Source organism: Girardinichthys multiradiatus, chromosome 7 (genome assembly GCF_021462225.1).
Source record: "Girardinichthys multiradiatus isolate DD_20200921_A chromosome 7, DD_fGirMul_XY1, whole genome shotgun sequence".
NCBI lineage: Eukaryota > Metazoa > Chordata > Actinopteri > Cyprinodontiformes > Goodeidae > Girardinichthys > Girardinichthys multiradiatus.
Window position 1 is genome coordinate 14,838,753 of NC_061800.1, and position 25,828 is coordinate 14,864,580.

A 25,828-nucleotide genomic window follows, 5' to 3' on the forward strand; every position below is an offset into this window, starting at 1 on the left:
AACTATATACTGTATTTTTACAGTAATATCAAACAGTAGCAGACTGAAACTTAAGTTGTACAATATTTATTGCACTTAGCTTTTATTTACTATTTTGTTGTAATAAGTGTCAAAGTAAGAATAGAGCAGGACATTGCAGGACATTGGTTGTTTCTTAGAGTGCTGCACATCACGTCTTGGAAAAATGTCTAATACTAATGATTTAAAAGCTTTATTTTGAATGTCGTTCAGCACTGCTAGACAAGACATGATTACCCACAACTGTTAATAGTGATCACTTTTATTCTTATGAAATACTCTGCAAACACCAGGACATGTTTAAAATAAAATGCATATTTCTCATTTGCTTGAAACAAAGGGATTTTTTATTCAAAGCAAATCGTAAACACAAAAAAAAGGACAACCAACAACAAGAAGATCCAGAATTTATTTGAATAGATTTTTTTTTTTATTTCAAAAAGTAAATCTTTGTTTTTCCTATTGTCAGAAATAATGCAGATTTGTACTATGTCACCTCACGCACATCTCAAACATTTTTTTTAATTATAGTGCTCTGATATTAGAATAAGTGCAACTTTTTCAAAAAGCAATCAAATTTCATTTTAATGAGCTATATAAGACAAAATGACAAAAGAGAAACAGGGCTACATTTATCTGATGAAAAGTAAAATGATTAACAAAATAGTGTTTTTAATGTTTTAATTAATAAATATATAGCTAAAGACAATTTTTCCCCTTTTTTAGATTAGCCCCCTTTACCTTTGCCCTTAACCTCTAAATAAAATTCTGTGCAACCATTTGCCTTCGGGATTGGTGACTTGGTGACACAGAAAATGGAAAGTCTGGCACAACTGCAAACCTACATGGACAGCCACCTAAGCTGAAAGTGTGGGCAGGGTGAGCATTAATCAGAGGGACAAAGCCAATAGGCCTTACAATACATGGCCCTCTAACTAAACTGACTGGCTGGACAGGGAGAGCATTATTAACTGAACCTTTTGGCTTCAACCTGAGCATACTGCCCCTACGGTGAAAAACGGCAGTGGCAGTATTTTGCTGTATGGATGCTCTTCTGCCATGTGTTCCTTACCTTTCACTTCACAATATTACACTACTTTGTGTTGGTATATTTCATAAAGTAAAATACAAAAATAAAGTTTTGGTTGTAGTGTGACAAGACATGCAGCTTTATGGGGTATAGATATTCATGCAAGCCACTTTAAAATAGTGACAGATAACAGCTTTAGCAAAAGTTTATTACTTAGAATAAAGAAAAATCCTTTTTCTCTTTAAATTGTCATGAAATATTGCCATGAAAGTGCGCCTATTTGAGGCCAGTTTTTGTGCAAACTGCTTTAAAATTACCTTTTTAATGCAATGCCATGCATAATCTTTGACTAAAATAATGAAAGAAGAAACCAGACATGAATCAGTTGTGAACTCGCAACATTTTGTGCTAACAACATATAAACCCTTGCATATCCAAAATGATGGGCTGAAACAAATTGCAGGATAAAGTCATCAGATTTACATGAAGAGACGGTTTAACTGTATGTACTGTACTCTACAGCCTGTCACATCCAGCCTGTGCTGTATGTCTCAGTGTTGGTTCATTCCTGTTACTGTTTATGTAGAGAACTCTGCAGAAACAAAAGATTGGTGCTATGACGGCGGCACTGTGAATACTAAACAGTTTACAGATTTTAAAAAAACCCTCATGCTGTCGCTCTCTCCTCCTCCTGCAAAGCTCTTCTATCCAGAAACTGGAGGTTGATTGGTGTCGCGGGGCAGAGCAAAGTTCTGGTGATCGGCTTCACTGTCTTTCCAGCAGGGTCCGGCCTAATCTTGTAGTGCTTTATAACCTAAAACATAAAGCAACAAAATTGTTTATGTGCAACACATAATCGTCACACTCAAATTCGACTCTGGCTTTTGGGCTGAGAGTAAATAAAACTCAAGATCCACACTCCCACAAGAGTTTGCCGTTAAAAATGTACTACCGAGTTGAAATATCACTTAAATAGTTTAAGATATGAAGCACACACAGAACTGCACAGATAGAACCAGATACTCTTACCCTGGACAAAAGGAGATACATCTCAAGCTCGGCCACCCTCCGTCCTAAACAGGCCCGGATACCGAAACCAAAAGGTACTGACCCAAACGGGTGCTGTTTGATCTTATCATCCCCGCCTCTCAGCCAGCGCTGCGGCAGGAAGGTTTGAGGATCAGGAAAGATGCTCTCCTCATAGGACACAGCATAGTGACACAGGTGGAACAGAGTCTATGAGGGGCAGAAAGGTTCCCACACATCCAGTAAAAACCAGATATTTATACACTGTATAAAAAGACACATAACGTTTTTCTTTCTCACTGTCTGACATCAAATTAGACTCAAATTTTCCATTTGCTTTTATTCAGGATTATCCAGATTATTCACATTTACTAAATGAAAAAAATAATGAAAGAGAAAATTATGTATTACTTGTATTCAAATCCAAGCATTTAAGTTTATACACATTACAGTGCTTTAAATAATTTGGGAAAGCCCAGATGATGATGTCACAGTTCTTGTAACCTTTTGATAGGTTGAGTCTCAACATTTGAGTTAAAATGGAAGAGAAAACAAGTCCTGTACTGACATGGGAACTGTCTGGTGGTGCGATGAAGCTAAAACTGAAGTGTTAACGTTACATTTAAAGGAAATAAAGCTTGCAAGCCTGAGAACACCATCCCATTTGTGAAGCACGGGGGTGGCAGTATCATGTTTTATATTTCACAAAATAGAAGTCATCATAAGGAAAGAACATTATGTGGAAATATAGAAGCAACTTTATAAGAAATCAACTAAGAATGTAAAGCTTGGGCACAAATAGGTCTTCTATATCGACAACGACCTTATTATACAATCAAATTAGTTAGAAGGAGACTTAAGGGCCACAAAGTAACGTTTAAAGTGACAATTACAAAGTCCTGATTTCAGTCCCCTAGGACATTTGTGGTCAGAGGTGAAAAGGTGTGTGAGCGCAAGACGGCCTACAAGCCTGACTCAGTTACAGTGGTTCTGTCAGGAGGAATGGGCCAAAATCCCAGCAAACTCTTGTGGGAAGCTTGCAGAAGAATACTCAAAACATTTGACCCAAGTCAAACGGTTTTTAAAGGTATTTCTACAAAAGAATAAGTACAGTAGATGTATGTAAACTTCTCAATCTGAAGAAAGTAAGAAAATATATATGTTAAAAAAAATCTCTCATTCTGTGTAAGTAAATATCTGGTTTCAACTGTATCACTGAGATTAGGTACTGTTCAATTCACCTCTTTTGATATTTACTATTGTATTTAATACTATTATTGTTCTTGTTATTATTATTAGAATGATTATTATTGAACCAACGGGGAATATGAAGGTGTGTTTGTTTTGTGGCGTAGCTTCTATGCTTACTGGGAGGTAAGAGGCCGGGACTGATCAACATCGGTCTTACCTTTTTTGGAAAGAGATAATCTCCAACTACAATCTCATTTTCAGCAGTAATACGGGCGTTTCCTGGTACCACCGGATATAGTCTGGAGAACAGAGAATGCATTGAGGAATCAACACAGTTAAAAACAAAATGTGTCTAAAAGGAATAACATATTTATCACTTATACTTGAAAAACAAATCAATACATGCAGATGTAACGATACTTAGTTGTGTTACTTGTGTCCATTTGGAAAGCTGTTTAGACCATGTCAAGCAGTTAACAGCTAAACTAAAATATTCACCTCTTTTACAGTTTACCAAGATATTTAAAATATTTTAACCATACTAGAGTTGACAGTTTTCATTTTCAATGCCAACAGAGCTGCTCTTTTAACTTTTCTTCATGTTAGACTGTTATAAGTTTCCAAAAACAGGTAGGTTTTAGTATTTTATTTGCCTAATACATCTCTCCAGGTATTAGGTCACAGATGGTTGCAGATACCTTGGTGTTGGACATACAGGACAATTAAAACCAAATGATTACTCACATTGTACAAAAAGACAATCAACCTCTTCTTTTTTTCAATCACCATCTTACATTAAATCAAACTAAACTTTTTCTGTTTTAGGTCAGTAAGTATCACCACAAATGTCTCTATTTGCTAAATGGCTAAATGAGAATCTTTTAGAGCATTTTGGTTTAAAATATATTTGTATAATCAGAAATTTAAACATATTTACTTAGTATTTGGCCTTTAAACCATATGACCTAGATCAAGCATTTTGTGTATCCTTTTTTCCTCAATAGTTTGCTAGAATTTTGGCCCATTCCTCCTTAGAGAACTGGTGTGACTGAGTTAGGTGTGTAGACCACTGTGCTCACAGACACCTTTTCAGTATTTTCCAGAAATGTTCTTTGGGGCTGAGATCTGAGGTTTGTAATGGCCACGCCAAAACATTGGCCTTGTTGTCCTTAAGCCACTTTGTAACTAAGTTAGTGGTATGCTTAAGATCATTGTCTATTTGGAAAACACATTTGCATGCAAGCTTTAACTTCCTGGCTCATGTCTTGAGATGTTGCTACACGTTTTTCACCTAATGTTCTTTCCTCATATATTTTGTGTAGTGCAAAAAGTCCCTCCTGCAGCACAACACACACATTACATAAAGCTGCCACCCCTGTATTTCACAGCTGGTCTGCTGTTCTCCACCTTGTTAACTTTCCCAGTTTTCCTCCGAATGTAACGATAACTATTATGGCCAAACGCTTCAATTTTAGTTTTATCAGAACACAAGACATCTGTCCAAAAATCAAGGTCTTTGTTCCCCGAGTGGATTTAAAAACTGTAATTTGGCTTTTTATATTGCATTATTTTCACAAGGTGTAAAGCTGTTGTTCTGGGGTGAATTCACATCCTTCATACCAAAACAGAACCCCAACCTTATCCTGAACGCAATGATGGCTAAACGTTTCCATGCTTTTTATAATTGCAAGCAGAACAACATGGCTATGTCCGGCTTCTGTAAATTGTCCCCAGGGAGGAACAAAAATTGTGGAGGTTTACAGCTCTTCTTTTGATGTTTTGGCTGATTTCTTTTCCATGATGTCACACAAGGAAGCAGTGTGACATCATAAAATCCATCCACATATGTGCCACCACTTAACTCAGTTTTTTATTACACTATCAGAAGCTTACAAACCCATGACGTCATCATGATCTGTGCGTTCACAAGCAGTTTAAAGGCATAGTGATCTTAGTGTATGTAAACATCTGACTTTTGAAGAATGTATTAAAAAAGATACCTAAAAACTCTCTCTGTCCTCTTTTAATTTAGGCTGATTTCATGTCAGTGACAAAAAAGGTAATCTGTCTTTTTACAGTGTATGTAAATATCTGGTTTTAAATGTATGTCTTAATAACAAAATGACACAGATAAAAACATCCATCCATCCATCCATCCATGCATCCATCCATCCATCCATCCAACAATCCATCCATCCAACCATCCATCCATCCATCCATCCAACCATCCATCCATCCATCCATCCAACCATCCATCCATGCATCCATCCATCCATCCATGCATCCATCCATCCATCCAACCATCCATCCATCCATCCATCCATCCATCCATCCATCCATCCAACCATCCATCCATCCATCCATGCATCCATCCATCCAACCATCCATGCATCCATCCATCCATCCATCCAACCATCCATCCATGCATCCATCCATCCATCCAACCATCCATCCATCCATCCATCCATCCAACCATCCATCCATGCATCCATCCAACCATCCATCCATCCATCCATGCATCCATCCATCCATCCATGCATCCATCCATCCATCCATCCATCCAACCATCCATCCATCCATCCATCCAACCATCCATCCATGCATCCATCCATCCATCCATCCATGCATCCATCCATCCATCCATCCAACCATCCATCCATCCATCCATCCATGCATCCATCCATCCATCCATCCATGCATCCATCCATGCATCCATCCATCCATCCATCCATCCATGCATCCATCCATGCATCCATCCATCCATCCATCCAACCATCCATCCATCCATCCATCCAACCATCCATCCATCCATCCATCCAACCATCCATCCATCCATCCATCCATGCATCCATCCATCCATCCAACCATCCATCCATGCATCCATCCAACCATCCATCCATCCATCCATCCAACCATCCAACCATCCATCCATCCATCTGTTGGGAGTATGATTATTGATTGAATAATCTTGATCAATAATTATAATTACAAATCATAATCTGACAAAATCAATTTCTTAATCATAAATCCTCATTTACGAATCGAGACCAGAGAGGTTTCTGGTGTTGTAATTGTGGCTCGACGCCTCTGACAATTACAACCGTTAAATACTCCGTAATAGTTAATAACTATTGCCGGAGATGTCACTGTTTAATCGACCATTTCTGCCGAAATGTGTGGAACTTGAACCTTATTTTGACTGACACATCACTTTTTGCACACAATAAAACACCAAACGCTCTCTATCTATGTGAATATTTATTAATTTTCACCTACTCAACATGCAAAATTCTACATACACAGGGGTAAACACATCTAAATAAGCAAAATCAACAAACGGTAGTGGGTATGTATGGAGTCAACCAGCAGTTTATGGCACAACAGAGGAAAGGAGAGGATATGAAAAGGGGGGTGTGGTGATGACTGGTGGGGGGTTGGAGCGCAGCTTAGAGTGTCTTTTATGATCTTCTGATCATAAAACTTCCCCCCTTTACTCCTGAAACAAAGGATTGATAACTTTTGGCGGCAAGCTAGCACAGTGAGATTGAAGACAAAGGTAAAATGGAGAATTTTACCATGAGGTCGTTTTAACAGTCCAGTTTTGCAACGCACCCGCGTTCAGATAGTAAACACAGACAGCTCTGGGGAACACGGCGGATCCCGATATTACATAACACATCAAAGTTTCAACAAGCAAGGTTACATGCACATATTATTCAGAACACATGAGATCCTAACCAGCGATTCTGATCACTTCTACAACCTCTGACCCTGCCCAGGACTTGAATAAAGAAATTTAAAAAAAAGAAATGGGTTTTACTTGTGTCGTCTTCTTCCTGAGCGAGGGAATTCGAGCGAGGAAACGTGGGGTTGAGTTAATTGTGCGTCCACAATTAACTTCAGGGGAACGGTCAGTCTTTGTCCTTCGGTCTTCTTGACAAAAAGGAAAAATATGATCTGACCATCAAAGTCGACTTGAAAATGAAACACGGTAGCGGTTCGTCTCTCCGAAACTCCGTGTCTCCAGTTACGTGTTAACTCACGTCTTCGATCGGCAAAAGTGAAATCTCTGGCCTTCTTAGTCCAAAAACTTCAGTTATGAATAGTTCGTTGTCCAACGAGAGAGAATGAATGAAACTCTTCACAGAGTTCTTCTCTTAAAGTGACGCTCTTCGATCCTGGATCTGGTTTCCAGCGGAAGGCAGCTTTTCAAACATGAGAGCCTCCTATATAGCATCCTGTGACGTCAGACTGGGGACGCCCAGTCATATCAGTCGCAATGCTTGATGGGATATGTAGGAGCGGGCTGTCCTGGGTACAAAATGGCCGATGCCATTGGAGGGGCACAGTGACGTCCAACAACGGGCAGATAATCCAATACTCAGCAAACAAGTGGTCCAACATTCCCCCCTAGGTTCAAAGGGTGAGATGAATCGCAGTCTTTGAAGCTACTGGGACCATTCTGTCCTTTGCTGAGCAATCAGTGATCCGTGGCGAAGCAGAACAAAACAAAATTGTCTCTGTGTTACTCAAAACCTACGACTGGGCAGGATAGAGGTTAGCCTGGGCAGGACTAACTCTGACTAAACTCATCCCTTTCTACATTGTTCAATGAGACAAATACAGGACAATACATTCACATCATCATTACATTCTTTGGTCATCAGCTTTGGTAATCCTGAGACAAAATGAAACAATAACAGATATCGTACATATATATGTATATATAAGAATAAAAGGAACAAACAAAATCATGGTTCATAGCTTATTCATCCAACTTCTATTAGGCACTGGACCCTGGCTGAGTCGTTGGCAAAGGCGGTGCTATGAACCGTGAGGGAATGAATGTGAGGGAATCAATCCTGACCTGTAAACGCTTAACCTGCTGGTATGCGGTGTGTAATCTAAAACGAATGGTTAAAACAGGTTTAGGCTTAAACCATTGGCTCTTCCGGATGATGATGGGTTTTAATAGGACTCCTGTCTCTAAACTATCTAGATGTGGAAAGAGGGAGAAAAGAATAAACGAATTGCAGTATTTAGGCTATAAGCCAGGTGTGTTTGTGGAGGTTGCAAGGTGTCTGTCGTGGTGGACTTAGGATTTCTCTACTAAGTTCAGCAGAACTAGGTCAATGGGTATCTGTGCCTCGGTGGGACTGTCTATAGATGAACCAACCTCCTTTAACACGATTTTGTATGAAATCTCGGGCAGCATGGGTGTGTCCATTACATCATTCTTAAACACTTTTGTGAGGTCTGCTGTGCATACAGTGTTATGGAAAATTATCGTTTCAACTTACAGTTTAAGACTGTGTCCTAGAAGGTAGTTATATGTTTAACTGTTTCTGTTGAAGAAAGTTGTTAGTGATTAGTGCATGTTAGTGTGAGTTAATGAAACATGCACCTATTTAACTAGTCCTACGCACTGGCCTCTCCTTTCCCGGACATTGAGACAAGCTCTGTTCTTGGGGAGGAGAGTTCGATGTAGGACTTCATCTGGTTCAGCTAAAGAGCAGCAGCTGGGATGATGGTGTCAACCTTTTCTGACAAGCATCCAACCCACTTGATGAAGCTGCATGTCGCAGTTAGGAGGAATTTGTTACCTCCTGTTAATTTTGGAGCTGGTTTGACCCAGTTGGTCTGAAGGTGGAACCAAGGTAATGTAACCCCCCTTCGCTGAAGCGGAGGTTTACTGGTTGGCTGGGATGGCTGAAACTGGCGGCAGGTTAAACATCCTTTGATGTAGACCTGGGTGTTGTGAGACCTTGGAGGCCAGTGCGCCATCTGCTGGAGGGTGTGGAGTGTGGCTTTGTAGCTCCTATGGCACCCTACAGGAGAGTAATGGGCGTCGGATAACGTGACCCCCTTTTGGTCTGTTGGAACAATGTCCATAGCATGGGAGAGCTGTTTGATGCCAATCTGCACACTGGCTGTCTTGAGGAGAGGGCGGAGCCCGTCTACTAAAAGGAGTGTGTGGCTGTGTTGTGCCTCAGTTACAAAGGGGTCTTTTTGGCACAAACGGTCATACAGCTCTCTAATGGTTGATGGATGTCCCAGCCAGAATGCTAGTAGCACTTCTGGTATGAACATGGTTTCCAGGTGTACACCTTCCACCACTTTGGGGTTGTAAGTGTCCACACCTGGGTTCTTTAAAGAGCCAAGCAATGCATGACCGCCTCTGGCAGGAGTTTCCTGGATGGCTGGGTGCAGCTGTGTCTCGGAGGTGCACATGACCGGCTCTGATGAGGGCCTGAGAGGCCCTTTGGGCTCCTCTAAGCTGCTGACCTGATTGGTCACAACAAATCGTTCGCTGCGTGCACCCCGTGGGTTTTGCACCTCCGCCTGGACCCAGAGTTGGTCCTGGTGGCCGTCAATGAGTGGGGCCAGCCTGTCCAGCAGGTCCTGGCCACCAAGACAAAGGTCTTTGTTTTATGTGCACCTATAGATGGGGTGCACCAGAGCCGTGTCTTCGGGTGTAATGTCCAGCTCCACCCAATTAGTGATGCATGATCGGTTTTGGGTGCAGCTGGTGATACTTACATCACGAAATTCAGCCTGAAGTGGTTTACTGAGGGAGAGCATGGCTCTACTCGCCTCCTCAAACGAGACCGAGAACCACAGGCTGATCTCTGATCCTGTTTTAAAATGGAACCTCAGTTTGACCTGTCCTCCTATACTAGTGAAATAGTGTAGGTAACCTATATGCTCATTATGGTTCAGTTTACCTAAGAACCTTGGAGCAATGATTTGTGGTGTTTCTCCTGGAGAAGTCCCAAGGGGTTCTTGGAGTTTCCCAGGTTTGTCTCCCCATCCGATCAGGTAGACTCTGATGGCTGTGGAGACTGGGTCCACGCCTAGTCATGCTGACGGGAAGTTTGGGTCTGGTTTAACTAGGTCCGCTTCCTGTTTCAAGGGTTGTGGGGGCATGGTGGCCTGACGCACCGCTTCCATCACCATCTTACGCAAGGCCTCCTCCATCTCTTTCCCCATAATCCCTTCTGCGTGTGGGTTCCACCCTCTTCCATCAGGTTTACCTTTAGGCTTCACGTGATGGTCAGGTCGTCTGTTTGACCGGAAATGGTCCGGCAACTTTGACTGTGGTTGGTATTCAGTACCACCCCCCCAGTCCAGCTGACCAAACCTATGTTGTTCCCTGAACCTGTTCTTCGCATAGGTTCTGGTTGAAGGCCTTTCCTGACCTTCTAATGCATGGCTGGTTCTTTCAGTCTGGACCTGTAAAACCCTAGCCTCGCTCTCCGATCCCTTGGTCGGGCGAGCACGTGTTTCCCACGCCATCTGAGCATATTTGCGGATCTCTTGCATGCTCATGGCCTTGGTCCTGCAATACATAGTAACTTCGTATCGCACACTTTCATGAAGGTTGTGGAGGAACAGGGATTTAAAAGCATGTTCCTCCTCAATGCCTGGCGCATTGCGTCCTTGGAAGTAAACGGCTCTCAAGCGCCGGTAATACTCCCTGGGTGCTTCGCTTTTCTTTTGCTGGATCGCGAAAGCACCAAGTGTGGCTGAGGCCCGGTCCGTGTACACAGAATATTCCTCCCTTAAAGCTTCGCAAAGGGTTGAATAACGGTCTCGGACTGCGGGTGTCAGGCTCTCCATGAAAACATGGTCGCTCCTAGATGTTGTCTTCCAGATGAGCTTCAGTTTCTCCCGTGCTGATGGGCAGTACAAATCTAGAAGACAGCGTTCCACTTCCCTAAGGTAATCATCAATGTTTGATTCTGCCTTATTAGGGTCGAAACGCTCTATGTCTTTAGCAAGGGACTCAAGCTGGCGGGTGCGCAATCCACTTTCAGGGATTGGTCCCGGCCCATCTGAGTCATCATCAGAGAGTTCACTCCGGTTGCACTCAGAGGGTATCGGTGCATCACGCCTCATCCTCGGAGGAGGCAGTGGAGGCTGCTCCTGGTATAACTGTGGGCCCTGTGCTTCCCGGACTCGAGTCCTGGGCAGCGGTTGAGAGCGGTAGGAGCTACCTGAATCCCAGGGGCGGCACTCCTGTCGCCGTGGCGGAGGTGAGGGATCGTAGAGGACCGTACTGCGAGTCACGTTTGACGGCTGCTCGCATCTGAACCGTGAACTATTTACACCTGCTGGGTCCCCAGCTAGGTACCGTTCATGGCTGCTGATTGCAGTGGGGCGGGGCACCGCACCACTGAACCTATTCTGACTACTTACCCCCGTTCTTATCTCGGTGGATGTCTGGGGAACCCCATGAGCCTGGAAAGGTAATCTCTGGAGAGCAGTTTCTACATCCTCCAGATCTGACCTGCAGGTTCTCTCAGGGTTTCGCAGGTGTGGCTCACCTCCAAAGGTTTCAACCTGTGAGGTGGGTTTCGGTTCGTCCCCCCATTCTTCCAGGGGGGGCGGGGTGGCATGGCTACCCTCTATTGCTTCTAATCTATTTCCCACTTCTGTTATTTCCCCTCGAAGGACATCCACCGTCTGCAACGTATCATTCAGCTCGAACTGCAGTTTAACGCGCTGGTCAACTTCCAACATTAACCTTCGCTGATACAACAGAGTGAGCTGTCCTAACACATCTGAGACCCGTCTGTCCTTCGGTGGGTTTCTAATGACTTGGAGCAACTCCTGAATCCTGGCTTCACATTGCTCAATGCCATAATCATTGAGGCCTTTACGCTCCTCGGGGGACAGCAGAATCAATGACCCTATCACCTCTTGTGCCTGCATTCCAATGGGGTCCTCCACCATACACACATCTCCAGCTGCAGTCTGGGATGTTCCCTCCATCTTTGGCCCAAAATGCACAATGCACACACACAAACTGTTTATTTGTGAACCACCACTAAAGAAATTAGCAGCAATTCAACAGGCTAAGCTATTCAGTGATTAGGGATTGCTAAACTTAATTAGCTGCACACAACAGGCTAAGCTGTTCAGTGATTAGGGATTGCTAAACTTAATTAGCTGCACACAACATGCTAAGCTGTTCAGTGATTAGGGATTGCTAAACTTAATTAGCTGCACACAACAGGCTAAGCTATTCAGCTAGCTGTCTGATTCATACCTGTCTCTTCCAGGTGTATGGGTTTGCTTAAAATGGGCACACAGGTTTGACCGTTCAAACTGTGGCTTACCCAAGTCTATGCTTTAATCAAGCAAACATGCAAAAAAAAAAAAAGGAAAAAGGGAAAGAATTTTTTTGAAATAACCCAGAAACCAAGTTCAAAATAAAATTTTAAAAATGGGAAACGAAACTAAACATTCAATGCTGTTCTTAGCTTCAAATAAATGTTAGTGTTCTCTAATATGAATCACCTACCTTCCTGTTAAACAACTAAGTTAGTTTTATGAGTCAGGTCAAAACATGCTTCACACACTAAAAAAAAACCCAGCAAAAATGCTTAAAATTTTTCAAAAGTGGTAATGAATGATCTGTAACTTCGACTTTCAACTTTAAGTTATGCCCTTTTGATCATAGGTGATGGAATAATCTGCCTGTGTTAATGAATAGAGTGATAAATAAAAAATTTAAAAAAAATATCAACGTAGGAAATGCAATTCGCACTAGTGACCACCAGATGGTACTGAGTGCGGGTCTGCGGTTTGGGAAATCCAGCTGCAATCTGTAATCTATTAAATGGCCACCAGATGTAGGTGTTGTTCTCTAACTGACTGGGAGAATGTTGGTCACAACTGTAATTACGCTCAGTGGCCACTGGGGCAGGTCTGCTGCTTATCAGCGCTGGTTTTTACAGCTGCAGCAGCAGGCTGGCGACTGGAAATTAACTTTAACTTTTCCACAAGTTAAACCAACTTTCACCTTGCATCCACAACAAACACCTCTGAAAGCTAATGTTGTCCTTTGCAGTAGAACTGAGCACAACCTAATCAAAATCCCCTAATTCACAACGTTCTGTGCGAAACTCAAGTCTCCCAATAACGTCTAGTTAACGGGGATCACAACTGTTCGTTCATTCTGTGCAACAGTGATTTGATGTCTGTCTTTTTAAGGCCCGTCAAAGGGACGCCATATGTTGGGAGTATGATTATTGATTGAATAATCTTGATCAATAATTATAATTACAAATCATAATCTGACAAAATCAATTTCTTAATCATAAATCCTCATTTACGAATCGAGACCAGAGAGGTTTCTGGTGTTGTAATTGTGGCTCGACGCCTCTGACAATTACAACCGTTAAATACTCCGTAATAGTTAATAACTATTGCCGGAGATGTCACTGTTTAATCGACCATTTCTGCCGAAACGTGTGGAACTTGAACCTTATTTTGACTGACACATCACTTTTTGCACACAATGAAACACCAAACGCTCTCTCTTTATCTATGTGAATATTTATTAATTTTCACCTACTCAACATGCAAAATTCTACATACACAGGGGTAAACACATCTAAATAAGCAAAATCAACAAACGGTAGTGGGTATGTATGGAGTCAACCAGCAGTTTATGGCACAACAGAGGAAAGGAGAGGATATGAAAAGGGGGGTGTGGTGATGACTGGTGGGGGGTTGGAGCGCAGCTTAGAGTGTCTTTTATGATCTTCTGATCATAAAACTTCCCCCCTTTACTCCTGAAACAAAGGATTGATAACTTTTGGCGGCAGGCAAGCTAGCACAGTGAGATTGAAGACAAAGGTAAAATGGAGAATTTTACCATGAGGTCGTTTTAACAGTCCAGTTTTGCAACGCACCTGCGTTCAGATAGTAAACACAGACAGCTCTGGGGAACACGGCGGATCCCGATATTACATAACACATCAAAGTTTCAACAAGCAAGGTTACATGCACATATTATTCAGAACACATGAGATCCTAACCAGCGATTCTGATCGCTTCTACAACCTCTGACCCTGCCCAGGACTTGAATAAAGAAATTTAAAAAAAAGAAATGGGTTTTACTTGTGTCGTCTTCTTCCTGAGCGAGGGAATTCGAGCGAGGAAACGTGGGGTTGAGTTAATTGTGCGTCCACAATTAACTTCAGGGGAACGGTCAGTCTTTGTCCTTCGGTCTTCTTGACAAAAAGGAAAAATATGATCTGACCATCAAAGTCGACTTGAAAATGAAACACGGTAGCGGTTCGTCTCTCCGAAACTCCGTGTCTCCAGTTACGTGTTAACTCACGTCTTCGATCGGCAAAAGTGAAATCTCTGGCCTTCTTAGTCCAAAAACTTCAGTTATGAATAGTTCGTTGTCCAACGAGAGAGAATGAATGAAACTCTTCACAGAGTTCTTCTCTTAAAGTGACGCTCTTCGATCCTGGATCTGGTTTCCAGCGGAAGGCAGCTTTTCAAACATGAGCGCCTCCTATATAGCATCCTGTGACGTCAGACTGGGGACGCCCAGTCATATCAGTCGCAATGCTTGATGGGATATGTAGGAGCGGGCTGTCCTGGGTACAAAATGGCCGATGCCATTGGAGGGGCACAGTGACGTCCAACAACGGGCAGATAATCCAATACTCAGCAAACAAGTGGTCCAACACATCCAACCATCCATCCATGCATCCATCCATCCATCCATCCATCCATCCAACCATCCATCCATGCATCCATCCATCCATCCATCCAACCATCCATCCATCCATCCATCCATCCAACCATCCATCCATGCATCCATCCATCCATCCATCCATCCAACCATCCATCCATCCATCCATGCATCCATCCATCCATCCATCCATCCAACCATCCATGCATCCATCCAACCATCCATCCATCCATCCATCCAACCATCCATCCATGCATCCATCCATCCATCCATCCAACCATCCATCCATCCATCCATCCATCCATCCATCCAACCATCCATCCATCCATCCATCCATCCAACCATCCAACCATCCATCCATCCATCCATCCAACCATCCATCCATGCATCCATCCATCCATCCATCCAACCATCCATCCATCCATCCATCCATCCATCCATCCAACCATCCAACCATCCATCCATCCAACCATCCATCCATCCATCCATCCATCCATCCAACCATCCATCCATCCATCCATCCATCCATCCATCCATCCATTTCTTGTGAACCCACTTAATTTTAGGAGGGTAGCTGGTTCTTACCTCAATAGGCAAGGTTCAGGGACAGGACACCAGTCCATCACCAGGCAACACAGATGCAAACAACCATACACACACACACACACACACACACACTCATACCTGTTAAAACAAATCTCTCTAACCGGAGTGTTTCTCTGATGATGGCCTTCAGTAATGGCATCTTAGTGATATCATCGCCGGTTGGCACCTTGTCTCCAGGGCAAGCTCTGATCACCTCCTGGTATAACTGTTCCTGGATCTGTGGCTCCTTTGCCAAGTGGTATAGTGACCAAGAGATGGTGTTGGAAGTCTGTAAGAAAAAAAAGGCCAAGTGCAAAGAAAAGTTGTCATATGTTTGGTAAATATCAGATGCATCTTAATATGTCAAAAGTCTGTGTTGAAACAGAAAATGAACATAGGTAACATTGGCTGTGTTGTATTCTCTATCAGTGTTTTGGTAAAAACAGTCAACAAGATTTCACCAGTGAGCTAATTAGGTTTAAAATCTTATTATCTGAAAGACTAAGAATCATCAGCATTATGTTGTGTTGACTCGGCTGACTGCTGTAAATGCTCACCGTGTCTACTCCTGCCAGAAGGAGCTCAGTGATGCTCCCCAGGATCTCCGTGATCGTCATCTGTTCACTGAGCACCAGTTGCGTCAGGTACGCTCCCTCCACGTTCTTGTCCAGGTCCACGTCCCGCTGGATCTCTTCTATTTTGTTATTTACCAACTTCTCGGCTAAGACAGTAAATCATGTCATTCAATTCTCAGGAGACATAAATGACATTTTGCCCACTAGATGGCTACCAAGAGACACTGTGAGGAATCATGCTCATTCACTGATTTAGGTTAAGATCAGATCAACCCAGATGTTGGACTTTGCCTTTTTGATAGAGTCGTAATAGTGTGTTAACCTTGAAATAGACTGATAATGAAGCCTGGAAAACGTCCATGGAGTCTGAACTCCAGTACGCTAGCTGGAGTGTAAATATGTAATTAGGTGTGTGTGCCTTTTGCTTTTTAACTGCATTTTACTTACATAGTTTTTTGTTTCATGAACTTTAGGAATTAAATACAGTAATTAGACCTTAATTTATTTTTTCATTTACCACATAGGTTCCTAAACATTGTTTTTGTAAAATTCCCAGACCTTTTCTGAGTGCTTTATGCTGATTTTAAATTTAAATACTATAGAAAGAAAGAAAGAAAGAAAGAAAGAAAGAAAGAAAGAAAGAAAGAAAGAAAGAAAGGACAAAAGTACAAAAGAACACAAAAAGAAATTAAAGCAAAAAAGATACAAAGAACAAATTGAGGAAGGATTGATACAGGAACGGAAGAGGGAAAGGATACAACTTTCAGATAATGGGATAGGAAATGGAACATGAAAATATAACAGCCTTGAGTTATTTTACACCTGTATAGCTTCCATGTTTCAGAGGCATGCTGCTGAAGTTTACATTTGTGTTTTGAGCCTTTAAATTAGTTTATTTGTACCTTTTTATTTCTGTCCAAATTTAACCTAAATAACCATGCTTGAAACCTCGGTCCAAAACAAAGTGTAAAATTAATTACAAGTCATTCTCTTTGAAAGGTTTCGGCATCTATATTACTGTGGAGCAGTAGACATATTAATTACAAAACCTGTTTTTAGAAAAAGTTATTCAAATCTCCTTGTTGGTTATTGGCTGAAATGCATGTTGCTCACCAACTTTGAAAAGATGATCCCAAGTTGCAACGAACTGTTTCCAAAAAGGCAAGTAGGGCCAGAAGGACCTGGGGAAGAGGGCGATGATGGGGGAGAGCCGGAACATCTCCCCGACTGAGAAGATGAACTTTTGAGTTTCCTCGGGTACAACATCGTTCATGCAGCCCAGGCGAGTCTCAAACAAAACTGAGCAGATACCTGTGGATGAAAGTAAGACAATTAATTTTAAGCAACAAAGGGAAAACAGAAAACAGCCGTTAATGAAGCCTTTTAAACAATATACATTAAACAACATAGAGTTGAAAGGATTAGCTTTACAATTGCTAAAGTGTGGTGGGTGGATCCGTCAAGTCGACAGCCTGCAGTAGTTTAAAATCTCGCTTAAATACTCATAACATGAGCAGCAAGCTAATCTCTGTCTATTTGGCACCCAAACCCCTTTAAAACAGAAAACAGTTGGTTTCACACTCAGTTGGGACACTGATTAGGCAAACAAGATAACACAACTGCAGGAGCTGGATCTAAAACGTTCTGGCAGGAGGCTTTGTTTTCTATGGACAAAGTTGGTTAGTATGTTTTGTTATGCTGCAGTATGAACATGTCATTATAGCTTTATATAAGCCAGAAAAACAACAGTAGAAGAGTGCCTTAATCAAAACTTAACTAGTTTGAAGCAATATGTGGATGATAGTGCTTTTTTTTTCTCTTTGCTTAAATACGTTCTAGTTTTGGTGACTTTGTACAGAAATGTCTATAGAATACAGAAATTTAGGCTAACAGCGTGGAAAATAGTACTGAACACATCAACATTTTTCTAAGTAAATATATTTCTGATAGAAAGGTTGACATAAAATTCACACCTGATGTCTTTATTTACCCAAGTTTTCCACACATACCAAGGGATCCAATAAGTCCATTAGATTACGTGTGATAGAGTGAAAGTCACACAGAATAAGTATTGAAAAAACCTTTGTTGGTTATGAAAACGTTAAGGTGGGAAACTAGTCACATGCACCGCATAGCTGTTGTTTTGGCCCACTCTTCCACACAAATGGTCTTCAAATCTTGAAGGTTCTGGAGGTCTCTTCCTTGACCTCCGCTCTTCAGTCTTAAGTTTGTTTGCATGGATTTTGAGTTGAAGTCAAGTGAGATGATTGAATTGGTCATCGTAGTAGCTTTATTTTCATTGTCTGAAACCAGTTGAGACTTTTCATGGCTGAGTTTTTGGGGTCACTGTTGTGCTAAAAATTCATTCTTATTTCATCTTCAGATCCTTATCAAAAATGCTAAATCTTGATCAAGAATCATTCCTTCAGTTATACTGAGTCTGCCAGTGTCATCTGCTGAAAAAACAGTCCCATACCATAATGATCTCAACTCCAAACTTAACTACGGTGCTATTTCTCATCCAAACATGGTTGTGCAATGGCACTAAAAGAGTATAATGTTAGAATTTTTCCACCAATCTGAATGAAACTTAAGACAAACAGTCTGTAACATAAAAATGCATATGCTGATGTAAATATTGGAAAAAACAAAACAAATGTGCCAGTTTTCAAATGTTTTTGACAATTGCATAAAAAGGGCGATTACGTTAAAATGTTTTGTAAATCTCAACCTAAACCATTCTGAAATATTAGTCAGAGATGTCCACCTTTGTGACCTAATGCACTACAATAATCCAAAGCACAAGGTTATTCTCAGTATCTAATCACTTCTGAAGGCCAAAGACTCAGCAACTGGGTCAAAGATAACACCCTGAATGACAGATACTCACACACCAACAAACTGTTGCTACACAGGGGGTTGTCTGTTTCACACCTGAAGAGGGCTGTGCAGTAAAAGAGACAAGTAAAGCCAGTCTGACAGGATCTCCTACTCTTTTGGTACTTTACATATAATATGATAAATAGCTGAGTACGGTAATAGTATGTTTTGTTATTTTCTACATTCTGTAATGTGAGAATATGGATGTTCACTCATGGGGAGAAATAATAAGTAATTTATTTATATTATTTGTAAAAAGTGTGACGTGTAAGTAAATTATACTTTTACTTTTTATTTTTTTATTACCAAAGAAAATGACGTGTGACATGCATTTGCATGCTTTGCCCTTTACTCTAATATCCCTAAATCAAATCCAGAGCAACTAGTCACTTGCAGAAGTAACCAAATTTGTAGATAAGGCCCACCTGAGTGTAATTTAATCTCAATGTAAATTCAGCTGTTCTGTGAAGACCTCAGAGGTTTGTTAGAGATATTAGAGAACAAACAGCATCATGGAGACCAGGGAACACAGCAGATAGGTCAAGGAGAAAGCTGTGGAGAATTTTAAAGCAAGGTTAGGTTATAAAATAGTATCCTGATTGATATATTGCTTGTATTACTGTCCAAGACATCATCCAAGGGTAGAAAGAATATGGCACAGCTGCAAACCTACCAAGACATGGCCGTCCACCAATGCTGACCAGATGGGCAAGGGGAGCATTAATTAAAGAGGATACCTTAGTAATTCTGAAGGAGCTGCATAAATCCACAGCTCAGGAGGGAGAATTTGTTGACAACTGTTCATTCTCTTCATGGAAGATGGGCAAGATGAAAGCCATGTTTCAAAATAAGCCATCAAAAATTTATAGATGACTACAAACAATGTAAGCGACACAGTACACCTGTAAGAAGGTGCTCTGCTTGGAGGACACTAAAATTCAGGTTTTTAGGCTACATGCAATATGGTATGTGTAGGAAACCTAATACATCCCTGAACACACATTCTCTACAGTGAAAAATGGTGGGCCTGGTTTTCTTCTACAGAAACAGAAACGCTGATCAGAGCTCATAGGAGGGTAGACCTGATTATAGAGAGAACCTGTAAGTAAATCTATTAGAGGCTGCAAAAGGCTTGCAACCAGTACAAAGGTTCAGCTTTGTGCATGACAACAACTTAGAACTTACAGGGAGTGCTGCAATGGAATGGTTTAGATCAAAGCATATTCATGTGTTAGAATGGTCCAGTCAAAGTCCAGACCTAAATCAAGTTGAGAATCTGTGGCAAGAGAGATGATCACAGTAGTGCATTATATTTTGGTGTATTTTGCAAAGAAGAATATGCAAAGATGTGAGTCCTGAGATGCATAAAGCAGGTAAAGACTTACCTCAAAAGACTTGCAGCTGTTATCGGGGCAAAAGGTGGTTTTATGAAGTGTTGACATGGAGTGGGGTTGAGGGGAGTCCCGTTTTAAGATTCTTATTTGTAAAACATGTTGAAAACCTAGGGCCCCACAGTTGTTAGCACTGTTGCCTTGCTTGCAGCATGGGGGTCCTGGGTTGGAATACCAGCCTAGGGTTTTTTCTCATGTTTTCTCTATGCATGCATGAATCACCAGGTACTCTGGCTTCTTTCCACGGTCTAAAACTATGTATGTCAGGTTAATTGGTCTCTTTCCATTGCCCTTGGGTAAACGTGTGTGGATGCATGTGTGTATGTCCTGTGTGTCTCTGTGTTGCAAGAAGAGGTGTACCCCTCTTCTTGCCCAATGACCACTGGAGATAGGACTTATACAGGTTTAGGGTTAGGAAAAGGGCAGCTAAAATCTTAACTACCCTTTACTGTTGATATGCTTCCCAAACCATCATAATATCATTTAAAGAGATGTTTCCAGCATTAAATGAAACCAATTTATATACTATTAGCTCACCTTCAAATGCAAATTTGTACAGTTCTTCAGTCAGGTCATTAACCATGACTCCCTGTCCGTTGGTTTCCCTCAGCCAGGCAACACGGCGGATGAAGTCTGTCACCACTTCATTGATGGTGTTAGAGTACGATGAGACGTGCTTGGGCTTCAGCATCCGGGGGTTCAGGATGGTGCGGATTCGCAGCCAATTGGCTCCCATCCTGCAAAGAGGGATTAAGACCTCAAACAACCTTCCACACAGAAAGTTACAAAATCCTAAAACACTGGAAGAGGACTTATGACTACATGCTGGTGTTTCAAAGTTCTAGGTTTGTAATTTACTCTGGAAAGTTTATGCCAGATAAAAGAACACATAATAGAGTAAACTAAAAAAAAACATCTATGTTCTTTCTGCCTAGTGTGTCACATTCCCTATACTAGTCTGTAATACAATATCTTCAAGGAAGATGTGGACAGTTTGAATGTTCCTCACAATAATAAGTATTTCTGACAGTATAATATGTAATTATGAGCTTACTTAGGGTGTCCTTACTGGGAAACATAAGTGCAGCAGTCACAGAACAAGTACAGCACAAAAAGTATGTCAGCAAAGCCTCTTGGGCATCTGATTTCTTAATTGTATTCTGAGATGGAGAGCTGGCTTATCTCACTCTATTAAATATGTTGCCTGAAGGATACAAGATTCGGCAGTGCTGTCACGACAAGTTTAACAGAAAAATCAGACAGAAAATGGCAAATAAAAAAAGGAAGCTGCTTATAAAAGACTCCGGGATAAGAATGAGCTGCATGCCCAGACTGATTCTTGTCCTCAATAAGCATGCACATCAACTATGAGAACAGTTCACTTCTAGAGCAAAAACGTACATATTTTTGTGAGATTGTACAGTATGCTGGTAGCCAGTATAAAGGCTGCTGGATATTTCCCACAAGCTCTGTTTTTCAAGGCTACTGCATTCTAAAGCAGATGAATAAGACATTGTATCTCACCTCAACTCCTTCAGGCACCATGTGTTTTAGATGTTACCCAGCTCCAACACAGCTGGTTCAAAGGAATGCATTACTCCAATAGCAAGATTTCCTACACATTTCGTGTATATATTTCATACTTTTCCAGACTTAACTTTTTCATTTTTGCTCACCATAAATTTATGGCAAATACAGTATTTCAACAGTTGGCGGGCTTTAGATATCATCCTCTTCTTAAGATAATGGCCTTAGTCATTTATTGGGGCCTGCCATAGTAATGCATAGGAGAGCAGTGCATTGCATTGAATGCACTGCTCTCCTATGCATTATTATTCACCTGGTCAAAACCTATCCACTTTAATGCGGCCTGAACCGCAGCGTGCACCCCCACAATATATACATCAAAACGTCCGGCTCGGTCCCGGGAGGTGTGCTATTACTTTTATTGGCGTTTCGGACTTACCATGGCGACGTAATTTACGAACCCCCCCCCCCCCCCCCCCCCCCCCCTCCCCCCCCCAAAAAAAATCCCCCATAGGAATGAATGGAGTCAGGGGCGGAGGAATCCTCAACATTCACTGTTTTTGAGGCTCTGCTGTATCGCCATACTTTCACCTAGAAACACAGTTTGACTTTCAGTTTGTAGAAAAATCCGCCGGCTCTTCAGAAGTGAAAACGGTTTGTTGATAACTCCTAAGGTTTCTCTAAAATTAGACTCCAAGTGACACAAAGTTTGCGAGAAAATCACTCTCAGTGGAGATGGCAGTTACTACAGCGTAGAAAGAGGGGATTTCTTAAGGAAAAAATTATTTTTAACTGGCACTCACGGCCACAGATTTCGCTCTACAGTCACAATTTTCCGTCAGTTTGTAGGGCCGGGCCTCTGCTTTCACACAATAACTTCAAAATTGTTCAAAGTCTCATAGTTTTCTGTCAAAACACCCTCGATCGCCAAGAGTCAGTAGATTTCTGTAGGCCTTCTCCCATGTATTTTCAATGAGAGCTTGACCTGTAATCCATGAGTGACACCATTTATTTCCATAATCCTATTTTATACTGTGAATGACATAGAGCTATGAAAATCTCCATGATTGGGGACGAGGGATAGCTGTCGCCCACAGTTTAAAAAAATTTCAAATACCATGTACGGATTCCCAGATATTAGACTTTGTTTGGGAGCATGTTCAGGCATTTTTGTCTTTTTCTCCATTTTCCTACTCTTTTCACCTTCTGTTGTGTCTTTATTATTATATTTTCAAAAATAAAGGATGAATATTAATGTTCCCCTGTCCGTTCTGATAAAAACGGTCCAAGAATGACATCGATCGCCCCTACGGTTTCAGAGTTATGGCCAGTCGTTCGGGAGCATGCGCCTCCATGTTATAAAGCCTAGACCAGGGGAGACAGAGAGAGAGGTGCTGCGTGAGTGAGAAACAGCAGGTGTCAAGTTACACTGACGCTCTTTGCTGATTGGCTGATTCATTCCTCACTGTTCTATTTATAGCTCTGTGTATCTCCTACTGTATATGTCTGGATGTGATTCTGTCTTTCTTTCTGCCTCTCTGTGTCTCACACTGGGACACACACCCACACACACACACACAGACACAGACACACTCCCACACACACATGCATGGATTACTATCTTTCTGAGGACTTTGCATTGACTTTCATTGATTTTCCTCCATTTCTATGGCTTAAACCTGACCCGACCCCTAACCCTTTGACCATCTTCATAGGAGGCAACTACATGGCGGCCATGTTGTGTGGGGAACTTAAACAGCATGTTCTGCTGTTCCAACATCCACACAACAGTGATTGACCCTAAAGGTCAATTTCTTTCATCAACCTTCCATGGTTAATAATGATTATTTAAAGCTTATAATAACACACACAATGGTTTTAGAATAGCAAGCATGTTCTATATAACTAATAGAAATAACCCAGACCTGAAAGGACAACCATGCTTGATTTTCAAAATAAGACAAAACATGCTCTACAAAATAAAAGCCTTTAAACAATAGATGATTGTAGGAGTGGGCTTCACACTACTGTTGGAGCTCCCCCAGTGATGGGAATGGGACTATGCTGGTCCTTTGAAACAGGCTTACTGAAACTTCCAAAATAAAAGCCCACACCTTCTATAGTTACTATGGATGTTGTGAGCTGACAAGAGCACAGAAAATGATTTTTAAATAGCAAGCGGGTTCTATTTAACTAATGGAACTAACCCAGACATGAAGGGACAACCATGCTGGACTTTCAAAATAAGACAAAACATGCTCTACAAAATAAAAGCCCTTGCATTTTAAACAATAGATCATTTCAGGACTGGGCTTCACATTAATGTTGGAGCTCACCCAGTGTTGCCCATTTAAAATAAGGCTTACTGAAAATTTCAAAATAAAAGCCTCAGTCTTCCAGAGTTACTAGTAATATTTTAAGCTGATAATAGCATAGACAATAAAAAAATAGCAAGCTCCGGTCCCAGAAGCACGCACCAAGAGGCAGGCCCCGTCTAAATTTCTTCCAAACTTTTCTAGTTTATAGTCAATTATTTTTTTGCCTAAATCATCATGATGCTAGCCACCTCTTGTAATTCCATGCCTGTTGTATAATGTCAAGAGTGTGACTTAGACAGTTTTACAGTTTTTCAAAATGGCGACCGCTTCAGGAAAAACCAAAATCTAAAACCAAAAATGAAGTTATTTCTATAATTCATGGCTAAGAATTACCACAATATTGGCTAGGCATTAAATATTGCATAGATAGTATTTTAATTCTATCCTTCAGTCAGCATTTTGTCCACCAAGTAGCTACATTCATGAAGCTAGCATTTAGCATAGAGTGGAAGAGCTCCACAATCTGTGGCTGTAACATGTCATTGTTTTTTTGTCAACTCTTTTCTTTCTTTTTAAAGATTACTTCATCAACTGTTTTTCTTTTAATTTCCCACTTTATATGATCTAACTGAGAAAGATATGTAGCTTAATAAAAAGGACCAAAAGAAATGGCTATGTCAACACTCATCTGTGGTTATTACCTTTTCGGCTGAAATTGTTAATAAATATTATATATAATTTGTGAAGTTTTTTTGTGTTTCCTGAAAAGCTTGAAAAAATGACTTAGGCCATTATTTTAGGATGGTGACAAAATGTAATCTGCAAAAGTAAGATACTGGAAAGAGCTAAAGAAAGAGAGGACACAAGGAGGGAAGGAAGGCAGGAAACAAGGACAGAGGGCTAGTTGGATGCAAGAAAGAAAGAAAGAAAGACTCTGGTAAGGAAAGATGGACCGAATACAGGAAGCCAGGACACAAGAAGGGAGAGAAGGAAGGAAGGCATGGACACAGAGAAGGAAGGACGCACCGTTTTGACAATGGGAGAAAGAATAAAGTCTGCAATACAAATATTTTTCCATCTTCTTATTTGCTTTTCTATGCTTTTCCAGACATGGAAAACAGGGAAATTACATACTTTCCCATACTTTCTCAGACTGCGTAGGAATGCTGAATAGTTTGTCGTCCCGTTTTGCAGGAGTCTGTTAGACACCAACATCGTCAAACCAAATCAAACATGTTGAAGCTGTGAAACATCTGAAACATGCAGGGCAGGTTGCATCAAGAATCAGAGTTGGGAAACACTAAAGTTTCCTCTGTTAAGCTCCCCCCTTTTAAGCTAACCCAACAGGTGTCTGGAGGATTTAGGTCTGGATACTGACATGCAATGGAAGAAGGTTGATTTTGTGCCTGATGAACCATTTTGCCAGTGATGGACATTTTTTTGTTTTCTAGCAGCCACCACCAGATTTGTTTTATGTAAAAGCTCCTGCTATATCCAAGAGTTCATGATGCCATGTACTATAAAAATTTTTCTTTTGTTTCATGCCAATCCCCTCTCAAGTGTTTGTTATTGAAAAGCTTGATTTTGGTTTCATCTCCGTTTATTTTCCAGACTTTTTCTGCGAAGTCCACATGTTTATGTTTATGATGGCAGCATAGAAAATGTTTTTTGTTTTTTTGTGGAATGCCTTTAAAACAGCCACTTGGCATGTAGAGTAGATGAAATTAATAGATGGACAATTGGTGATTTGAATGGCATGTTCTCTTGTTTTTTTCTAATTTTGATAG

The 25,828-nt window shown here is 41.2% G+C and overlaps 1 protein-coding gene across 1 annotated transcript in view; it reads right to left on the reverse strand.

Annotated features, from left to right (window-relative positions):
* Nucleotides 1-408: 408 nt before the first annotated feature.
* The window catches only part of si:dkey-91i10.3 (cytochrome P450), a 28,116-nt gene continuing 2,696 nt past the window's right edge, over nucleotides 409-25,828 (reverse strand). The window contains exons 3-9 of the mRNA XM_047370118.1: nucleotides 20,734-20,933; nucleotides 17,039-17,236; nucleotides 15,908-16,071; nucleotides 15,473-15,639; nucleotides 3,483-3,564; nucleotides 2,078-2,284; nucleotides 409-1,862 (exon numbers count right to left, since the gene is read on the reverse strand). Of these exons, the coding sequence (XP_047226074.1) occupies nucleotides 1,716-1,862; nucleotides 2,078-2,284; nucleotides 3,483-3,564; nucleotides 15,473-15,639; nucleotides 15,908-16,071; nucleotides 17,039-17,236; nucleotides 20,734-20,933 (1,165 nt within the window). The 3' untranslated portion in view covers nucleotides 409-1,715. The remainder of the gene's footprint in view (nucleotides 1,863-2,077; nucleotides 2,285-3,482; nucleotides 3,565-15,472; nucleotides 15,640-15,907; nucleotides 16,072-17,038; nucleotides 17,237-20,733; nucleotides 20,934-25,828) is intronic.